Source organism: Camellia sinensis, chromosome 13 (assembly GCF_055761805.1).
Source record: "Camellia sinensis isolate YWXY chromosome 13, ASM5576180v1, whole genome shotgun sequence".
NCBI classification, from domain to species: Eukaryota; Viridiplantae; Streptophyta; class Magnoliopsida; order Ericales; family Theaceae; genus Camellia; species Camellia sinensis.
The window spans coordinates 71,478,889-71,496,696 of record NC_138973.1 but is presented as its reverse complement, the minus strand read 5'-3'; the positions used below and the strand labels follow the sequence as shown (position 1 = coordinate 71,496,696).

General features: G+C 35.7%; 2 protein-coding genes across 2 annotated transcripts; both read right to left on the bottom strand.

Moving 5' to 3' along the window:
• Positions 1–480: 480 nt before the first annotated feature.
• LOC114315928 (short-chain dehydrogenase/reductase 1-like) lies at positions 481–14,038 on the bottom strand. Its single transcript, XM_082902495.1, has 5 exons — positions 11,539–14,038; positions 11,148–11,391; positions 8,334–8,372; positions 8,056–8,238; positions 481–1,109 (listed from the first exon to the last, which is right to left on the bottom strand). The coding sequence occupies exons 1-5, from the start codon at positions 11,553–11,555 to the stop codon at positions 732–734; spliced, it is 861 nt and encodes a 286-aa protein (XP_082758621.1). The 5' UTR covers positions 11,556–14,038; the 3' UTR covers positions 481–731.
• A 94-nt stretch (positions 14,039–14,132) lies between these two features.
• LOC114271518 (short-chain dehydrogenase/reductase 1) lies at positions 14,133–17,376 on the bottom strand. The gene is made up of 5 exons (XM_082902492.1): positions 17,218–17,376; positions 16,861–17,104; positions 15,301–15,363; positions 14,898–15,077; positions 14,133–14,776 (listed from the first exon to the last, which is right to left on the bottom strand). The coding sequence occupies exons 1-5, from the start codon at positions 17,232–17,234 to the stop codon at positions 14,399–14,401; spliced, it is 882 nt and encodes a 293-aa protein (XP_082758618.1). The 5' UTR covers positions 17,235–17,376; the 3' UTR covers positions 14,133–14,398.
• Between the last annotated feature and the right edge of the window lie 432 nt (positions 17,377–17,808).

Here is a 17,808-nt window from a genome sequence, read left to right as displayed (position 1 = left end):
AGTTTATCTTTGCCAATAAAGCCACTTGAAGTTTGATTTCATCAACGAGTTTAATCCAATAAATTTGACAGTTTTTGAAGATGAAGATGTTTCTAGCTAACTAGAGTTTCCAGCAGACACAAAGAAATAAACTCCAGATTGTTTCTAGGACACTAAGTTGTTTCTAGGGCTTATTGGTTCACCCATATTCTTAATAAGACTTTTCAGTTAGTTCCTCATATATATATATATATATATATTATGTTTTTGTCTACTTTAATATGGGCCTTATTTTTAGGTTAAGCTAATATTGTCGACTGACCTCAAAGAATTTGGTACTTATCCACTACACCAAATGGCTATATTCATACATTCAATTTCCAAATATTGGCCCAAACAAGTCCAAACTTTTACCCAACACATCCAAAGGCTCAAACATTTGGAGAGGTGATAGAGACTCAAAACAAACAAATAAAAATAAATAGAGACTTATAAGATGTATTTGGATGGAACACACAATTGATACAGGACACAAGGTCCTATACCACTCATATTTATTTCTAATATAATGTTTATACATGAGATGATAAATAAAATATGATAAAAGAAATCTGATTATTACATCATTATTGCACCACTTATGATTCAAAAATATATAACATAGAAGATGAGAAGTCATAATATTCTTCTCCCTTTCATGCATACACATGTGCCAATTTGAACTTCCTAAATTATATTAAATATGCATTTGTTCAAAAAGTTGATACTTCCATCTGATCATAAAATAAGCCAGAAGGCCCACCATGAGGGAGCAAAGCCAGCCTCACGGGCCATTTAGCACCATGTTCAACAGTCAATGTTCCAGTATTTTGGTTGATGTCTGTTTTGATATGGCCAGGACTTACTGCGTTGATGACAATATTGCGATACTTTTTTGCCAAAACTCTTGTGTATGCATTGAGAGCTGCCTTGGACACTTTGTAAGCAGAAAGACGAATAGGCCATCCTTTGGTTTCCAGCAAATCCTCCTTTATATCCTCAAGAAATCTCTCAATCACGTCGTCCACTTTCTCCAGGGTGAGGCCATCAATATCGTTTAGTTCCTTCTTGGCCTTTTCGTTTGAAATAAACTGAAATACAAAACATTATTATAACCCCTCCATTCCCATTTATGCAGTATTTCATTTAGTGTTTATAGCATTACTAATCCCTATATCATCCACAATCATTGCATATGTGAAATCATAGCGTGATTTTTTTTTTTTTTTGATCGGCAAAGAAAATCTTTATTAATGAAAGTAACCAAAAAAAGATACAGAACATCAATAAAGAGGAGCTTGGAGCTAACAGAAGCTCCAAGCGCCAGTTGGTGAGAAACCAACAAACAAGACAAAAGAAACAGAAAAAAGAAAGGCAACCGTAGCTAACAACCAAACTGCAGAGGAAAAAAACGGAACAAAGCAGACCTAACACCAAAACTAGGCAGCAGACTACACAACATATGGACAACCACAGCTGACTGATCAGCATATACAGCTAGCAGACTACACAATTTGGGGCACTTCTCTCCTGAATCTAGCAGATCTAACACCAAAACTATGCTTCAAATTTGCACCAACATTATCACCAAAACTCAGCACAGATGCAAAGTTGGATGAAGTCTCCAGGAGCCCAGATGCAGAAACTACCACCATACCATACCTTATATCAGTATAACCACACCACTGACTACACCTCTGCCCTCAGATCAGAGGCTACCACCATACCTTATATCAGTATAACCACACCACACAGATGCAGACCCAACAGCAATAGCAGACCTTGACCCAACAGCAATAGCAGACCTCGGCAGTCCACTCCAAACTTTGTAGACAGATTGAACAGATCCTTAACACAGTGAACACACCAGCATTTCCTCTTGACCTCCATGGTCCTGATCTTCCTCTACCCTTCACGACTGGTATCCACAGTGAACACACCAGCACAGATCACTACTGCAGCCCTATAATCATTCTGCGAACTCAGAAAAAGAACAACACAGTGAATAAACTCCAGTCAGGAGCCCAGCCGACAGAAGAACCCCAACAGAAGACAGGAGACAGAGTATGCTGGTGCTGGCATGTCAACAAAGCAGAGGAGGCTTCCTTTTAAACTGAATAGCATAGCAGATATCAACTGTAGCATAGCCTGGTTGCTCTCCAATTGAGAGCCACATCCTCGACTGAAAAGGGAAAGTTCTTGATAGAGGCTTTAAGCCAAAGGGCCAATCTGATCTTGATAAGTTCCCATAGTTCTGCAGAGTTAGGATGAGCATCTCTGAAAACACACTCATTCCTTAGCTTCCAGAGAGACCACAATACAACCAGTGGGATTGCTTCCCAGAATTTTCTGAGAGGGTGTTTGAGCTTAGTCCCCATCCACCAGTTAAACAGAGCATCTACGGACTGAGGGATACACCAACAGAGCCCCCACTCGAATAACACAGATGACCAAATAACCCAAGAGAAATGACAGTGAAGTAACACATGAGAATTAGATTCAGGGGCCACTTTGCAGAGAGGACAAAGAGGAGAAACATTGCTGCTTAAGATACCTATATCGAGCAGAAACACCGCTGTTTTAACTCTGTTTTTCCAAGCTAGCCAACCAAAAAAACTAACTTTGGGAGGTAAGGTATTGCTCCAGATGAATTTGCTAATAATGAGGGGAGGCCCAAGGAGAGAAGTACAGAGAGAATATAGGGAAGACACAGAGAAAACACAAGAACCAAGTGCAGACCAAACCAGGCTGTCAGCACTGTTGAGGCACAAGGAGGGGGCAGAAGATAACATTGTAATCAACCTAGCTTCACTAGTCTCTTCCCAAGTATATAGGATTCTTCTATATGGAAAGTTCCAAACTGAAGTGCTGGTTTTCCTGGCATAGTATTGTTGAAGAGAACCATTCTTATCAGCAGACAGGTTGAAGAGGGAGGGGAACTCATCCTTAAGGTATGTAGATCCACACCACTTGTCGTGCCAAAATCTGATACGACTACCATTCCCAACCTTGATTTGGCAATTGTCCAGGAAGTATTGGAACGCATGAGGGCTATGGAGGCCTATACAAATGATGTCCTTCCATACCCTAGAGAGCTTGTAGGAGGATTGTACAGGAGGATGCCAACACTGAACCTCGATTTTATACTTGCTACAAACAACTTGCCTCCATAATGCTGAGATTTGATTTCCAAATTTCCACCACCATTTTAAAAGCAAGCATGCATTAACATCCCTAATTCTTCTGATGCCCAACCCCCCTTGGGCAGCACTCTTTGTAACCTCCATCCATTTGACCAAGTGAACTTTCCTTTTTAGGCCATCACCACCCCACAGGAAATTAGCCTCAATCTTTTCAATTTCACGGGCCACTCCTTCGGGCATCTTGAAGAGGGAAAGGTAGTACACCGGGAGACTAGAGAGAACAGACTTGATCAAGGTTAACCTCCCAGCAAAGGACAGCATTTTCCTCTTCCAACCTGAGAGCCTAGATCTAATATTATCAATCACAGGTTTCCAGGTTGATTTTCTACCCGGGTTTGCTCCTAAGGGTAGCCCCAAAAATTTCAGTGGCAATCTTTGCACTTGACAGTTCAAGAGACTGGCAATTTCATTTAGACACTCATCATTCACACCTACACCACACACAACACTCTTGTGATAATTTATTCTGAGCCCCGACAGGACTTCAAAGCAACGGAGGAGTCTTTTGACAATCACCAACTGGTCCAAATCAGCCTTGCAGAAGAAAATTGAGTCATCAGCAAATTGGAGGTGGGATAGAAGAACCCCATTAACCCCAACCGAGACACCATGGAGGATACCAAGGTTTAGTGCTCTATTTAGGAGAATATTGAGCCCCTCAGCCACTAAATTGAATAGAAAGGGTGACAATGGGTCACCTTGACGGAGTCCTCTTTGCGGAGAGAACTCATGAGTTGGTGAACCATTGACAAGGATGGAGACTCTAGGTGTAGAAACACAGGTTTTAATCCAAGAGATCCATTTAGGCCCAAAACCAAAGCTGGACATCATAGAGAACAGGAACTCCCAGTTAACTGAATCGAAAGCTTTCTCAAAATCTAGCTTGATGATCAACCCTTGTTGCTTAGCCTTCTTCCAACCATCTACGACTTCATTAGCAATGAGTACCCCATCAAGGATATTCCTTCCCCCTATGAAGGCAGTTTGGGAATCACCAATAATGGAGGGCATTACGGACTTCAATCTGTGCGAGAGGACCTTTGCTAAAATCTTGTATAAAGAACCCACCAGGCTAATGGGTCTGTAATCTGACAGATTAGTGGGATTAGGAGTCTTGGGGATGAGAGTAATGAACGAACTGTTGATGCCATAGGTAAGTCTGCTGTGGTTATGAAAATCTTGGAAGAATTGCATAATCACTTTTTTCATTATGCCCCAGAATTTCTGATAGCCTAGGAGATTAAACCCATCTGGTCCGGGAGCCTTGTTGCTATCGCTCTCTTTAATGGCGGCCCATACCTCTGCTTCAGTGAAGGCTGATACAAGATGATTGGAAATTGTGTCCTCAATTAAACTGAAATCCCTTCCCAATACGGGCCTCTTAGCCCACCCTTCCTTGAAGTGCTTCTTAAAATGAAGGAACACCTCGTGTTTAACTCTGCTTGGCTCCTCAAGAGACACACCATTAATTGAGATAGAATTTATCATGTTCCTATTATGTCTGGTACTTGCAACAGCATGGAAGAACCTAGTATTTTTGTCCCCTTGCAAGGACCAATTCATTCGGGATTGTTGATGCCATAGCCACTCCACCTTCCTGTAGAGTTTCCACACTTCACATCTCACTACTCTTCTTCGATCCATTTCTGATTGGAGCAGTACTCTTTCCTCTGCTAATCTGTCAAAGGCATGCAATTCCTCCTCTGTTTCCTTGAGCTTAGTGGTAATATTTCCAAACACTTCAGTATTCCAAACCTTTAACTTCATCTTGAGATGCTTGAATTTTTGTTGGATTATGAAGCCTGCCCAACCAGAGGCAGTGTAATTCTCCCAGCAGGAAGTGAAAAAGTGAGAGAAATTGGGGTGCAGGGTCCAAGCATTAATGAACCTGAAGGGCTTAGGGCCCCAATCTCTTTCATCTTCCATCATCAATAGAGGGCAGTGATCTGATATTAACCTAGGCAGGCCCCAGAGTTTCATTTTGAAGTGAACCAACCATTCTGGGCTGAGCATTATCCTGTCAATTCTACTCCATTTCTGGGCCTCCTGAGAGTTACACCATGTGTAGGACCGACCAAGGAGGGGCAGATCATTCAATTCGCATTTGTCTATAAATTCATTAAGATGGCGCATCCCCCTATCTCTTCTGACACAGCCAACTCGCTCCCCCATGTGCCTAATTTCATTAAGATCACCAGCCAAGCACCAAGGCCGAGGGAAGAATTCCTTGAGCTTGTGGATTGAATTCCAGAGAGTGGACCGACTACTAACATCATTAGGGGCATATACATTTAGGAGGACACAATCAAAAGAGCTGTAGAGCGTACCTGAGAGGAGTATAAACCTCCTGTTGCAGCAGCTCCCAACTAGTTGGAAAACATCCGGATCCCAGATGCAGAGAAGCCCACCTGCAGTACCAACAGGGTCTACAGACATAAACTCCATTTTCCTGCTTCCCCAAAGCCCACGAGCAGCAAACTCTGTATCTATTACTTTCTTGGTTTCTTGAAGAAAAGCAACATCAATATGCCTATCTCTCAAGAGACGTTTGATTCTACCCCTCTTTTCAGGTATACCTATACCTCTGACATTCCAGGAGAGAAGCTTCATAAAGACCAGATGATGCACTGTGAGGCCCCCGAACACAGCAATCACGGCTTTGCCGAGCCCACTTCATTAATTCTCACTTTGTCATTGAGTTCAAGATCAATAATCTTGTCCATCACAACAACTTCTTTACCCTTAAAATTAATTCCCAGCTGCTCTCCCAACTTGATGGTTGCTTTAGCTTCTTTGAGGAGGAAGCTACTTGTGCTGGAATTTCCTTCGGACAGATCTGATTGAGCAAGGGCAGCAGCAGCAGGTCTGAGGATGACAGACCTGGACGAGTGCTTGACAGCGGTTGCAGTTGTCTGGCCATAAAGCCTTGCAAAGCGGGAGAAGCCCTCCACATTAGCCTTCTTCTTCCCAGAATGTTTTGCCTTCCGAAAGGGGTTAGTAGTGAGTGAAGATGAGCTATCGAGGCTTTGATCCTTGAGACCCAAAGTGCCCAAAGAAGATGGGCCAGCAATAACATGTGGGCCTGGGACTGGAGCATGACAAAAAATAGACTTAGTGACAGGGAATTCAGGTGACTTGATAAGAGTTAGGCTTTGGACTTTTTGAAACCCATGTGGATGGGCGAGATCCACCTCAAGGGAGATACCCGGCCCAAATTCATCCATCGGCCCACTGGAGCTTTTAGCTTCCACAGCACTTCTCGGTGGGTCAGCCAAGGGTGATAGCTCCCCCATCATTGCCCCCTTCACACCTACTGCACTAGCACTGCAGAGCTTCCCCTCACTCAACGTCTCCTCAACCTCATTGGGACCAGGAGCCACCATACCAGCTACGTTCTCACCTAGCTGTTGAGCATAGCCGGTCTCCTCAACCACTGTATCGTCCTGCTCACCACTATTGCACTGTGTGAGCCTCCGATCACCATGTGCCATTGCAACGTCATCCGCCTTCTCCTCGCCGAACTTCTGCGGAAAATTAATTGGCCCCACTCCTACAATGGAGATGCAATCATCATGCTCAGTGTGTGAGCTGGTAGGGGACTCAACTGTGTTAACCAGGTGATCCTCATACACAAGGATGGGATGAAGTGAGCCCTTACACTCCAGATTGATTGTCGAAGAGATGAACCCCATGCAGGATGTCACCACTTTAATCCTGGTAGAGGAGAAGGACTTAGTTTGATTAACATCACCCTCTAAGCTAAGAACTGACCCCCACAAGCTGCCAATGTTGTTTAGTGTGCTTCTATTCCAGAGGTTAAGGGGTATGCCAAAACAGCTTAACCACACGCATCTCTCCTGCTGGATTTGAAGACCTGGCTGCCATTCTAAAACAAAATTGCTCCATTCTTTGAACCATACTTTCAAATTGTGGACGTTAGATTGCATCTCCTCTTGGGAATTAAAGGTTACTACTACATCGCGACCACCTCCCTTTCTAACCACGACCTGCGATATCCCCTTCTCCTCAAGGGCCTCTCTGATACTATTTATAGTGTAGTCCAGTTTTAGTCTGATTATAACACTGTCGTATAGCCATCCGTGGCCATCTTCGTTTGCTTTGATGGTCGTACAAGCTTCCCCGTTGAGTTTTCCGCCTTTTAGTACCTCTGCGTATGTTCTAGAGCCAACAAATGGCGTTTGACCCTTCGTTGTGGTTGTTTCGATAGCACCTCTGTTGTTCTGAACCCGCCTCTGGCTTTGTACAACTCTGTTATTCCTATCGAAAGAAGCCATATTGACTGCTAGCACCTTATCGTCCACCAAGAGACCATTTGCTTTCTGAATAGCAACGTCTGATGCAACAGGGCAGTCAAATCTCACAAAACCAAATCGGGAGTTTGACACTCTCCTCCTTTTGAAAGGGATGAAAACATCGCTCACAATGCCGAACTTGGAGAACAGCTTGAACAGGGATTTAGCATCCATGGAACGAGGGAGGTTGTCCACGAATATTGTGTGGAGACCGCGTCTAACTTCCTTACCCCATGCTCCACCTCTTCGCCGTTGCTTCACCACAGGGATCCATCCTCCTTGACCGTTGAATGATCGCAAGTTGCTTGTTCTCCCGCTCTCTCTCATCGCTATTTTTTTTAGTATTAGAGCTTTTTATCACTAATCATAGCGTGATTTTTACAATTAATTATCCGCTTATGTATCCATACAACTAATGTACATTATTTAGAAACTATGGGAATACAGTGAAATCCATCCAGTGTCAATTTCCTTTTCATTACTTTTGTATTTTCCTCTATAGGATAGATAAATTTGTGTACCTTCAATTGCCCCAAGGTGGAGGAGACATTAACTATTCTAGTAGAGTTTGATAGTTGAAGAAGTGGAATAAGCTCTTCAGTTACGTGCTTTGCTCCATAATAGTTGGTTCTCAAACAAGCTTCTGACCCTTCATAACTTCGATTGGTAACATCTTTTACTGATGTAGCATCTGAACGTAACATCTACATTGAAATTGGCACTAGTAAATTATTTATATGCCTCTAGAGTTTATAATATATCTTCAAATAAGACCATATTGGTTTATAGAGAGACTTACATCATCAATTGTGATTCCAGAAATTCCTGCATTATTCACCTGTACCAGTATTTACTCAATTATATGATTTCCATATCCACAAGAATATTAAAAAAAAAGTAATCTCAATTTAGAAAAAAAGAAAACCCATTAACCTGCTATAAAAAAAAAAAAATTAATTGAATTTAAAAATTATACATGCAACGACATCACAGTAACAAAAAAATTGGCTTTTTTGGGTATGACTTATAAACAAACTTTTTTTAGTATGACTTATAAATGGACTTTTTTACATATTACGAAAACATATAAAAAAAGTAAAGAAGTGATGTGATTAAAATAAGCTGATAAACTGATTTTTTAAATTCATCCCAAAAGAGAAGGAATCTAATCTTTGCTTCAAGTAGCATTGTACTTGTTTTTTTTTTTTAGATACAAGCATTTTACTTGTTGAAGAAGAGATGAAACAGACAAAGAGGTCTAGAAGCAAAACATGCCATCTTCAAATTTTTTTTTTTTTTTTTTTTTTTTTTTTTTTTTTTTTTTGCATAAAAGAAGACAAATATAAACAGGGTAAACATTTTTGATAGAACATTGAGTATAATTTTAGTAACAGTAATAAAGAAAGTAGATGAGAAGTGAAGATTAAGAACTATCTAAAAGTAAACATTTTTGTTATTTAGGATCGATTATCACAACGGTTTGGGAGATTGGAACGGATGTTGTGTATATAATTAAGGTAGGGTAGTTTAAGTGGAGAAGTGTGTCTAGAGTATTGTGTGATAAATGAATAGGCACTATAGAACGACTGAATATTAGGCAACTAAGAAACAAGATGTAAATAAGATGAGTATTGCTGAGATGGAGATGTTAAGGTGAATGTGTGGTAAGACTAAAAAAGACAGAATTAGTAATAAGTATATTTGTGAATGAGTAGGAGTAGTACCGATAGAAGATAAGTTGAGAGAAAATAGATTGAGATGGTTTGGTCATACAACGGAAGTCAACAGAGACAGTAGTGAAGAGATGTGGTACAATGATGATGGAAGTGTTAGTAGAAGGGATAGACCTAGATTGACTTGGGCGAATAGAGTAATAGAGATATGAATCTCATTAATTTAACTAATCAAATGACTGTTGATAGAGTCGAGTAGAGAAGAAGGATTCATGTAGCGACTCCATTTTATAAGACTTAAGATTTGGTTTGATTTGATCATTTCATTTCACTTTATCCCAATGAATCAAACATAGAGTTTTAAATTGGTAAACAAAAAGAAAAAGCGAGTGAAATCTTCCTCCCCACTGTACCCACCCAAAATTATTATGGCTCAAAATCCAATTATCACATTACAAACATTTAATTTTAATTATGAATTTCCATTTCAAATTCGAAATCTAAATTTCTCTATATATATTTCGGGCAGTGGAGGTGGTGGTGGGGAGCTGATGGGGAGGTGGTTGGCGCATAAGAATGAGAATGGCTGATTTAGGATTACCTAATGAGTTGGAGGAGGAAGATGAGATCAAGGGCAGTAGTCTTTCTGATAAAAATTTGACATTAACTTTTGGATAAAAAAAATAAATAAATTAATAATTGCTTTTTATCTAAAATTTTAAGTGATTGTGACTGTCTTTGAATCTAAGGGCCCTTAATAATAGGGCGCTAAAAGAATTTTGCTTAAGAAATAAATGAGGATCGCATTCGAAAAGGCATATGATATTTTGTATGATACTTCTGTATACATATTAGCTACGTGAAATACGTGCCTAAATTTTTTTCTTTTTATTTTTTGGCTTATCGAGACGTACTTAGTAGATACCAAAACTGTACTGTATTTCAGTTGAAATAATATTTTTTTCTATTACAGAGATAAAATTCATTTCACTAAACTTTTTATTTTTATTTTTAGTCTTATACTTAGCATGATTTAAAAATTAAGCTACGGTTTGTAAGTTATTTCATATAATGACATTTAATTTTGGTTTATATCTTTACTCTTGACATTAAATGTTAATTGTAGGTTGAATCTTAACAGATTAAATCATTTAATCAATTTTTGTATTACTCCAAATTAAAAATAAATATTTTTGTACAAACATACCAAACCCGTACTCTATTTTTTTTTTGAATTTTACTGTATCAACATACTCGTATTATATTAGTACCAGTATTCGTACATGTACTTGTACTTCATAGATGGCTATATGTCATATTATCAAATTTTTTTTTTTCATGGTTTTATTAGACTGAATAAATGGTAATACATTATTTGTGTTGATTTTCCTTAATGAATAAGGTACCAATCATAATATCAACATAGCTGATGATACAAAACCGTGAAATCGGTGATATATATTCTTTAAAATAAAAAAAAAGTGTAACAATCTTAAACATACATTACAAAAAAATTAAGGTTTTAGATGCCAAAATTTAGGATAAAATTATTTTTTAGTGACCAAATATTTTTGTTGCAAAAAGTGTTATTATTATATTTTTAGCAACAAAAATTAGATATTAGTGATGAATTATTATCCTTTTGAGACCAAATTTTTTGTCTAAAAAACTAAACCATTTTGAGACCAAATTATTTTATCTCTAAAAGTCTATTTATTAGTGACATTTTTAAAATTTTGTCACTAAAAGCCTTATTTTTTACTTTTCGGGATGACTTTTTAACGACTATCCTCATGACAATGGAAATTGGTCCCTAAATGTCTTTTGTAACAAAATTTTTACTTTTAGGAATCAAAATATTTGGTCTTTAAAACTCTTATATGTTGTAGTGATACAAGTGTGAATTTGCAAATAAGTAAGCATATGCTTTTTAATCTTACCAATATGTCAAGCTTGTTGAATTTAGTTTTGATGAAATCAGCCAATGATGCAATACTAGTTTGATCTGTAACATCAAGCTGATGAAAAATTATATCAGATAGCCCACAAGTTTTGAGATTTTCCACAGCTTCGAGACCGCGTTTCTCATCTCTTGCAGTTAATATCACAGTTATTCCATTAGAAGCCAACTGTCTGCAAATCTCTAGCCCAATTCCTTTATTGGCTCCAGTAACAATAGCAATCCTAATTACAAAAAAATAATAATTATTATTATAATAAAGAAGTGAGAGTGAAGGGAAATCAGAATCTATAAAAACATGTAATTAAAGACTTTATTTGATTCAAAAGAAGTGAATAACATAGTTATATGAGATATGGTATTGTTAGTACCTCTTTGCTTGTTCCATTTTATATGAATATGGTATTTGCAAAATGTAGACGGTGGATTGTATGCAGAGAAGGGCATGGCTTTGGGGGATATATTTATAGTTGTTTGCTCTAGTTTTGAATTTTCAATGATAGTCCACTAAAATGGACAGAGCAAAGAAAAGTCAATATAAACAGTTAACTTGATCGTTTGCCATGACAACATCAACCCATGTTTACCTTTCTTGTTACGTATGCTATGAGCTCAGCAAATTGACTAGTTCGCTTCACTTTACTATTTGGATAATTTATTTATATTTGAATAGAAAGGAATGGAAAATGATATATATATATATATAATTATTATCTAAATCCATGATTCAAACATAATTTTAGAATCAAAAAAAATTTAGAATCTGACCCAAAATTTTAGATTGATGGTATAAATTTAATCTTCTTGTTGTGGACTCAATCCATGAATGAATCTCAATCATGAATTTTATATTCTAGATAAATTCCTTTTTTTTGGCCATTGATAAAAAAGTAATTATAGATATAAAAAATATTATATCAAATAGATCACTAACCTAACAATAGCTAGAAAGTTAATAATTACCAAACTTAATAATCAATCACTAAGCCCAAACCTAACAATTACTACTAACTACATACAATTCTCTGGGGAGAAACAGGCCATCACTAGAGATGCAAAATACTTTGACCCAATAGGTCCCCGATACTCCCTAGCCCTAATAAAATGGGTTTGGGAGTTTTTCAATAAGATAGGATTGGAATTGGGGTGAGAATAAGATCCGAGGGTTTGGGTCAACTTTGGGGTGGATAATTCAACCCACCCCACCCCGACCCTATTATGTTTATTATTATTATTCTTCATTTTTTAACATATGTCTATTATTTTTTCATGATTTAAAATTATCTTTAATATTTTTTTTTCTTTTACTTTATATTTTCTTGATATCACATTTCTTCTCTCCATTTAACACTAATTGTTATAATATTCGTGATAATGTTAAAAAAAAATAATAATAATAATTTTATCAAACATTGTTAGACAAATGAACAATTTTTTTTTTTTTAAATGAACGATAGCTATAAATTTAAATTTAAACCGTCCAAATAAAATGGAATTTGTTCATCTATGCATTGATAACCGGTGAAACTGATTTTTCATAAATAGTCATCATTGTGAGATTTACGACATGAACGGTTTTTAAATTTAAACCGTCCATTTTATAAAATAAATACGATTTGTTCATCTTTTCATGATAGCTGATCAAACTGATTTTTTATTTTTTTTATTTGTTTATTTTTAAAAATGGTCTTCATTGTGAGATTTACGACCTAAATAATTTGGGTTATCGTTATGGACCCAAAATAAAACCTACAAAATGAAATATGAGGGGTAGTGTGATGGTGACTAGTCATTCCCTTGTGGTAACAATTTGTTGAAAGCATTGGGTTTTTCTCATGTTGAGATTTCAACATGAGAGAACCTGAGGGATCCTAGAGCCTACCATAAGTCCTGTTTCGATAATCTAAACCGTTCACTTTTTAGGATTCATTAAGTATAATATTCATATAAAAAATCAAAATGATCAGACATAAGTAATTATATGTTTGAATTAAATTTATATTACAAAAAATAGATAAGTATTTTTAAAATTATATTTGTCGTCTATTTTTTTAAAATAAATGTGATTCAAATGTATAGTTACCCATGCCCAATCATCTTATTTTTTGCATCAATATTCTACTCAACGAATCCAATAAAATGAATAGTTCGGATCATTAGAATCGATTCCAAAATGGGCCTACGAAGCCCAAACACTCTCTCAAGTTGACATTTCAACTTGAGAGAAGCCACGATCTTGCTAAAAAATGAATGAAAAATTATGAGATGAATAAAATATCTTAATTTTGAGAAAATTTAGATTAATTAATGACTTAATAGTCAAGTTCCATGCTTGTTAGAACTTCTGAGCAAAATTCTTCTTGGATCCCATTATCATTAATTGGCGTTTTTACTTGAAAAGATACCCCAAAAACAATGATCCCTTAAATTACTGTTGGATGACTGTCTGCCTTTCTAATTTTTGAAAATGAACTTTGCTTCTAGCCTCTGTTTTAGTTATCTAATGGGGCTTTCCCTAGTTTGTGTATATATATATATATATATATATATTTTTGGTATGAGTTTTGGTTTTTGAAGTCAATGAGTTGCGTTGGCAATTTTTATTTATTATTATTATTTTTTAACTGAGTGTCCAAATTAGATTGCTAATTAGTATCTTGTTTATTTTTTGGGGGTCCAGCTAACGCCCTTCTTTCATGGAATTATTTTTATTTTTATTTTTTCTATCTTTTATGGTATGCTTGGTTGGGGGATTTGAAAATGGAAAGGAAAAATGTGTGTAAAATTAGGTGACATATAGGTATATTTTATTTTCATTTCACTTATATTTTCTCTTTTCCTTTGCAAATCGCTTCCCAAATCCTCCAACCAAACACAACTAAAGGATTGGGAGTCCTCTCTATTTAGGTTGTACATTATCAATACAATTTTAATTCCACTGCCAATCCAAAAAAAAAGTACAAAATTGATATTGGAGTCGCACACACCTTTATTAGCCAAAACATCTATAACATAGAAGAAGAGAAGCTATACTATTCTTCTCTCTTTCATGCATACATACATTACCCGTTAATTTTGAACTTCCTAAATTATATTAAGCATGGCTTACCAAAAATTTTCCAACCCTTTTGTGTGGCTTTTCACATGTACTATTGTGAGTCCTACGTACACTCAGAGTGTTCATTGTATTGATACATATAGGAGGTGATATAAATATGTAATTTCTCTTGTTCAAAAAGTTGATACTTCCATCTGATCGTAGAACAAGCCAGACGGCCCACCGTTAGGCAGCAAAGCCAGCATCACGGGCCCTTTTGCACCTTGTTCAACAGTCAAGATCCCTCTATGATGGTTGAGGTCTGTTTTGACAAAACCAGGACTCACTGCATTTATTGCAATATTAGGATACTTCTTTGCCAAAACTCTCGTGTATGCATTGAGAGCTGCCTTGGACATTATGTAAGCCGAAAAATTAACAGGCCATCCTTTGGTTTCCAACAAATCCTCCTTCAAATCCTCAAGATATCTCTTAAGCACCTCCTCCACTTTCTCTTCTGTGAGACTATCAGTATCGCTTAACTCCTTCTTGGCTTTTTCATTTAAAACAACCTGAGATATAATTGAAATGTTGTCATACAAAAGTAGTCAACCAAAAAAAAAAAAAAAAAATCATTATGTTATATATATATATATATATATTTTTCTCTATATGATGGAAAAGTTTTTGCACCTCCAATTGCCCCATGGTAGAGGAGACATTAACTATTTTGGCAGAGTCTGATAGTTGAAGAAGTGGAATAAGCTCTTCAGTCACTAGCTTCACTCCATAATAGTTTGTTCCTAGACAAGCTTCTCCCATCTCATAACTTTGCTCAATAAATTTCTCTGCTTTAAGATTTGAACTTACAATCTACATCAAAGTTGGCAATAACAAATTATTTTTAGAGAAATTGATTCATAAACAGAATTTGTATGTGGCTCCAAACTCCATAGAGTTTGTAAAATTGATTAAATACTCAACCATAAAACTGATAAATGTTTTTACTTGCAACAAAACCACTATATATATATATATATATTTAAATTATGCACTATATCTTGAAATAAGACAACATTGGTTGATGGAGATCAACCTGGTTTAGCCTCTTTTGAGCCTCCTCATCAATTATGCTTCCACTAATTGCTGCATTATTCACCTGCACAAATTTTTACTCAATTATATATGCTATTCCAAAATTGACAGGAAATATGAAGAAAAAAAATTATATTTCAATTTAACTTGTATACAGAAAAAGAAGCGAAAAAAAAAATGTTGAATATTGTTGCTTGATGTGTGTTGAGTCCGTCTATTAAAATTTAGGATAAATTATAAATATACTATTTGAGATTTGCTTAAAATACAGATTACCTCTTATAGTTTTGGAAATTATATTTTATTAATAAATTAACAAATGTCCCATTTTATTAATAAATTATCAAGTCAATTATCAGTTTTAATGATGTTAGAAATATATTTCAATTAATAATTTAGGTAATTTAATTGTGTATAAAAGAGTAGTTAGAAATTTTATTTTTCCCATTAATTTTGTTAAATGAAAAATTCTGACAACAGGGTGTTTGTAATTTTCAAAATCATAAGAAATAATTCGTATTTTAAGCAAATCTCAGAGGTGTATTTGTATTTTACTCTAAAATTTAATAGAAACTATTGAATTTCACATAATCATTGCCTCAACCACCATAGGCCAATGGCCTTGTTTGTTCTGATGAACTAGATTAGATGAAAATAACATGCTTAAGATTGTTAGTTTTAGGATCATCAATTGACGTTTGAATTGGCTTATATCAATTTTGTAATTTAATTATTTAAGTCCAAACTTATGCTTTGTATCCCATCTTGCTGTTGGGATTCAATAGTCCCCCTATATGAAGGATATTATATCCGCATGAACTATTAATCCAAATTTCAGTTCTCTTAGTCAAATGTTAGGTAATGCATTTTGCAAGATTGTTAGTTCAATTCCAAAGTCACTTCTACCCAAACAAACATGGCCTCCCTTAGTGTAAATAGTGAGAAACCAATTTTGGGGGTTAGGCCAGTATTTCCCAATTTTCATGAGGTAGGCCCTTTCCAATTAAATCGGTTTTAGGTGTTAGTCTGGACCAGAGCCAGACCCGATTCGATTCAAATTTCAAAAACTATTCTTAAATGAGTTTTTATTTGTTTTTAGTATTTTTTTCCCCACAATTTAGTCATTTTTTTTTAACTTCTTAAATGCACCTAATTTAGATGCTTCAAAAAAAGAAAACAAATTGACTAAAACATAAAAATAAATTGCTAAAAACAACAAAAATTCAAATTAAAAAAAATATGTGCATTTTTATTTAGATTTTCGTTTGGTTTTATTAATTTTTTTTTCATATTTTTGTTAATTTTTTTTTTTATACTTTTTAAATGCATCTAGTCTTGATGAATCTGAAAAGTTCTAAATTTAAAAAAAAAATGACTAAAATATGAAAAGAAATAATCACTAAAAATAAATGAAAATCTATCTAAAAACAGTTTCTAAAAATTAAAACCAAACTCTAAATGGATTATTTAAAAAACTATAACATAGTGCGCGCGACACTCACTAAAACATATGAGAAATGAAAGATGTAGCTAAACAAGTTACATAAGCTTTAAATCTTACCAATATGTCAAGCTTCCCGAATTTATTTTTGATGAAATCAGCCATGGAAGCAATACTGGCCTGGTCTGTCACCTCAAGCTGGTGAAAAAGTATATGAGATAGCCCACAAGCTTTGAGATTTTCCACAGTTTCAAGACCACGTTTCTCATCTCTTGCTGTTAAAATCACCATTGTCCCATTAGAAGCTAATTGTCTGCAAATCTCTAGTCCAATTCCTTTGTTTCCTCCAGTGACAACAGCAATCCTGAATAAAAAATAAAGACGTGAAAGTGAAGAAAATTAAGAATCAATCAAAACATGTAGTTGAAGACTTCACAAGAGTGAATAACATGGTCATATGAGATATGGTATTAGTACCTCTTTGCCTGTTCCATTTTATATGAATATGGTATTTGCAAAAATGTAAAAATGGTGGCTTTGTATATGCTGTGGAGGGTATGGGTTTGGAGGATATTTATAGTTGGTTTTGGTAGTTGATTTTAGCTTGATCTGTTTTGGATTGGTGCAGTGCAACACTGGGCCCTGTCAAATATATATAGTTGTTTATTAGTATTTGGTCGTACGCGATGACAACATCAACCCATATCCAGTCAAGCAAAACAAAAGAACACGTATGCCATGAGATCATCAAAACTAATTGTGATGACCCGTCATGTATAATGTTTTATATTTGATTAATTAAGGAGATTTGAGATTTTAATTAGTCAATTAAGGAGATTTGAGATTTTAATTAGTCGTTATCCTAATTTAATTTGGGACTTGTGAGAATTGTGGAATCTGATTCGTATATGATTCTATTGAAGATTTATTTTAAGGGTCCAAATGGCTTAAAGAAGCGAAATTAAGAAGTTGAATCAATTTAATTTTAATTACGGACCCATTTGGGAGTTACTTAAATATTCGATTCAGTTTAGTAAAATTGAAATTCGATTAATTAGGTCCGAATTA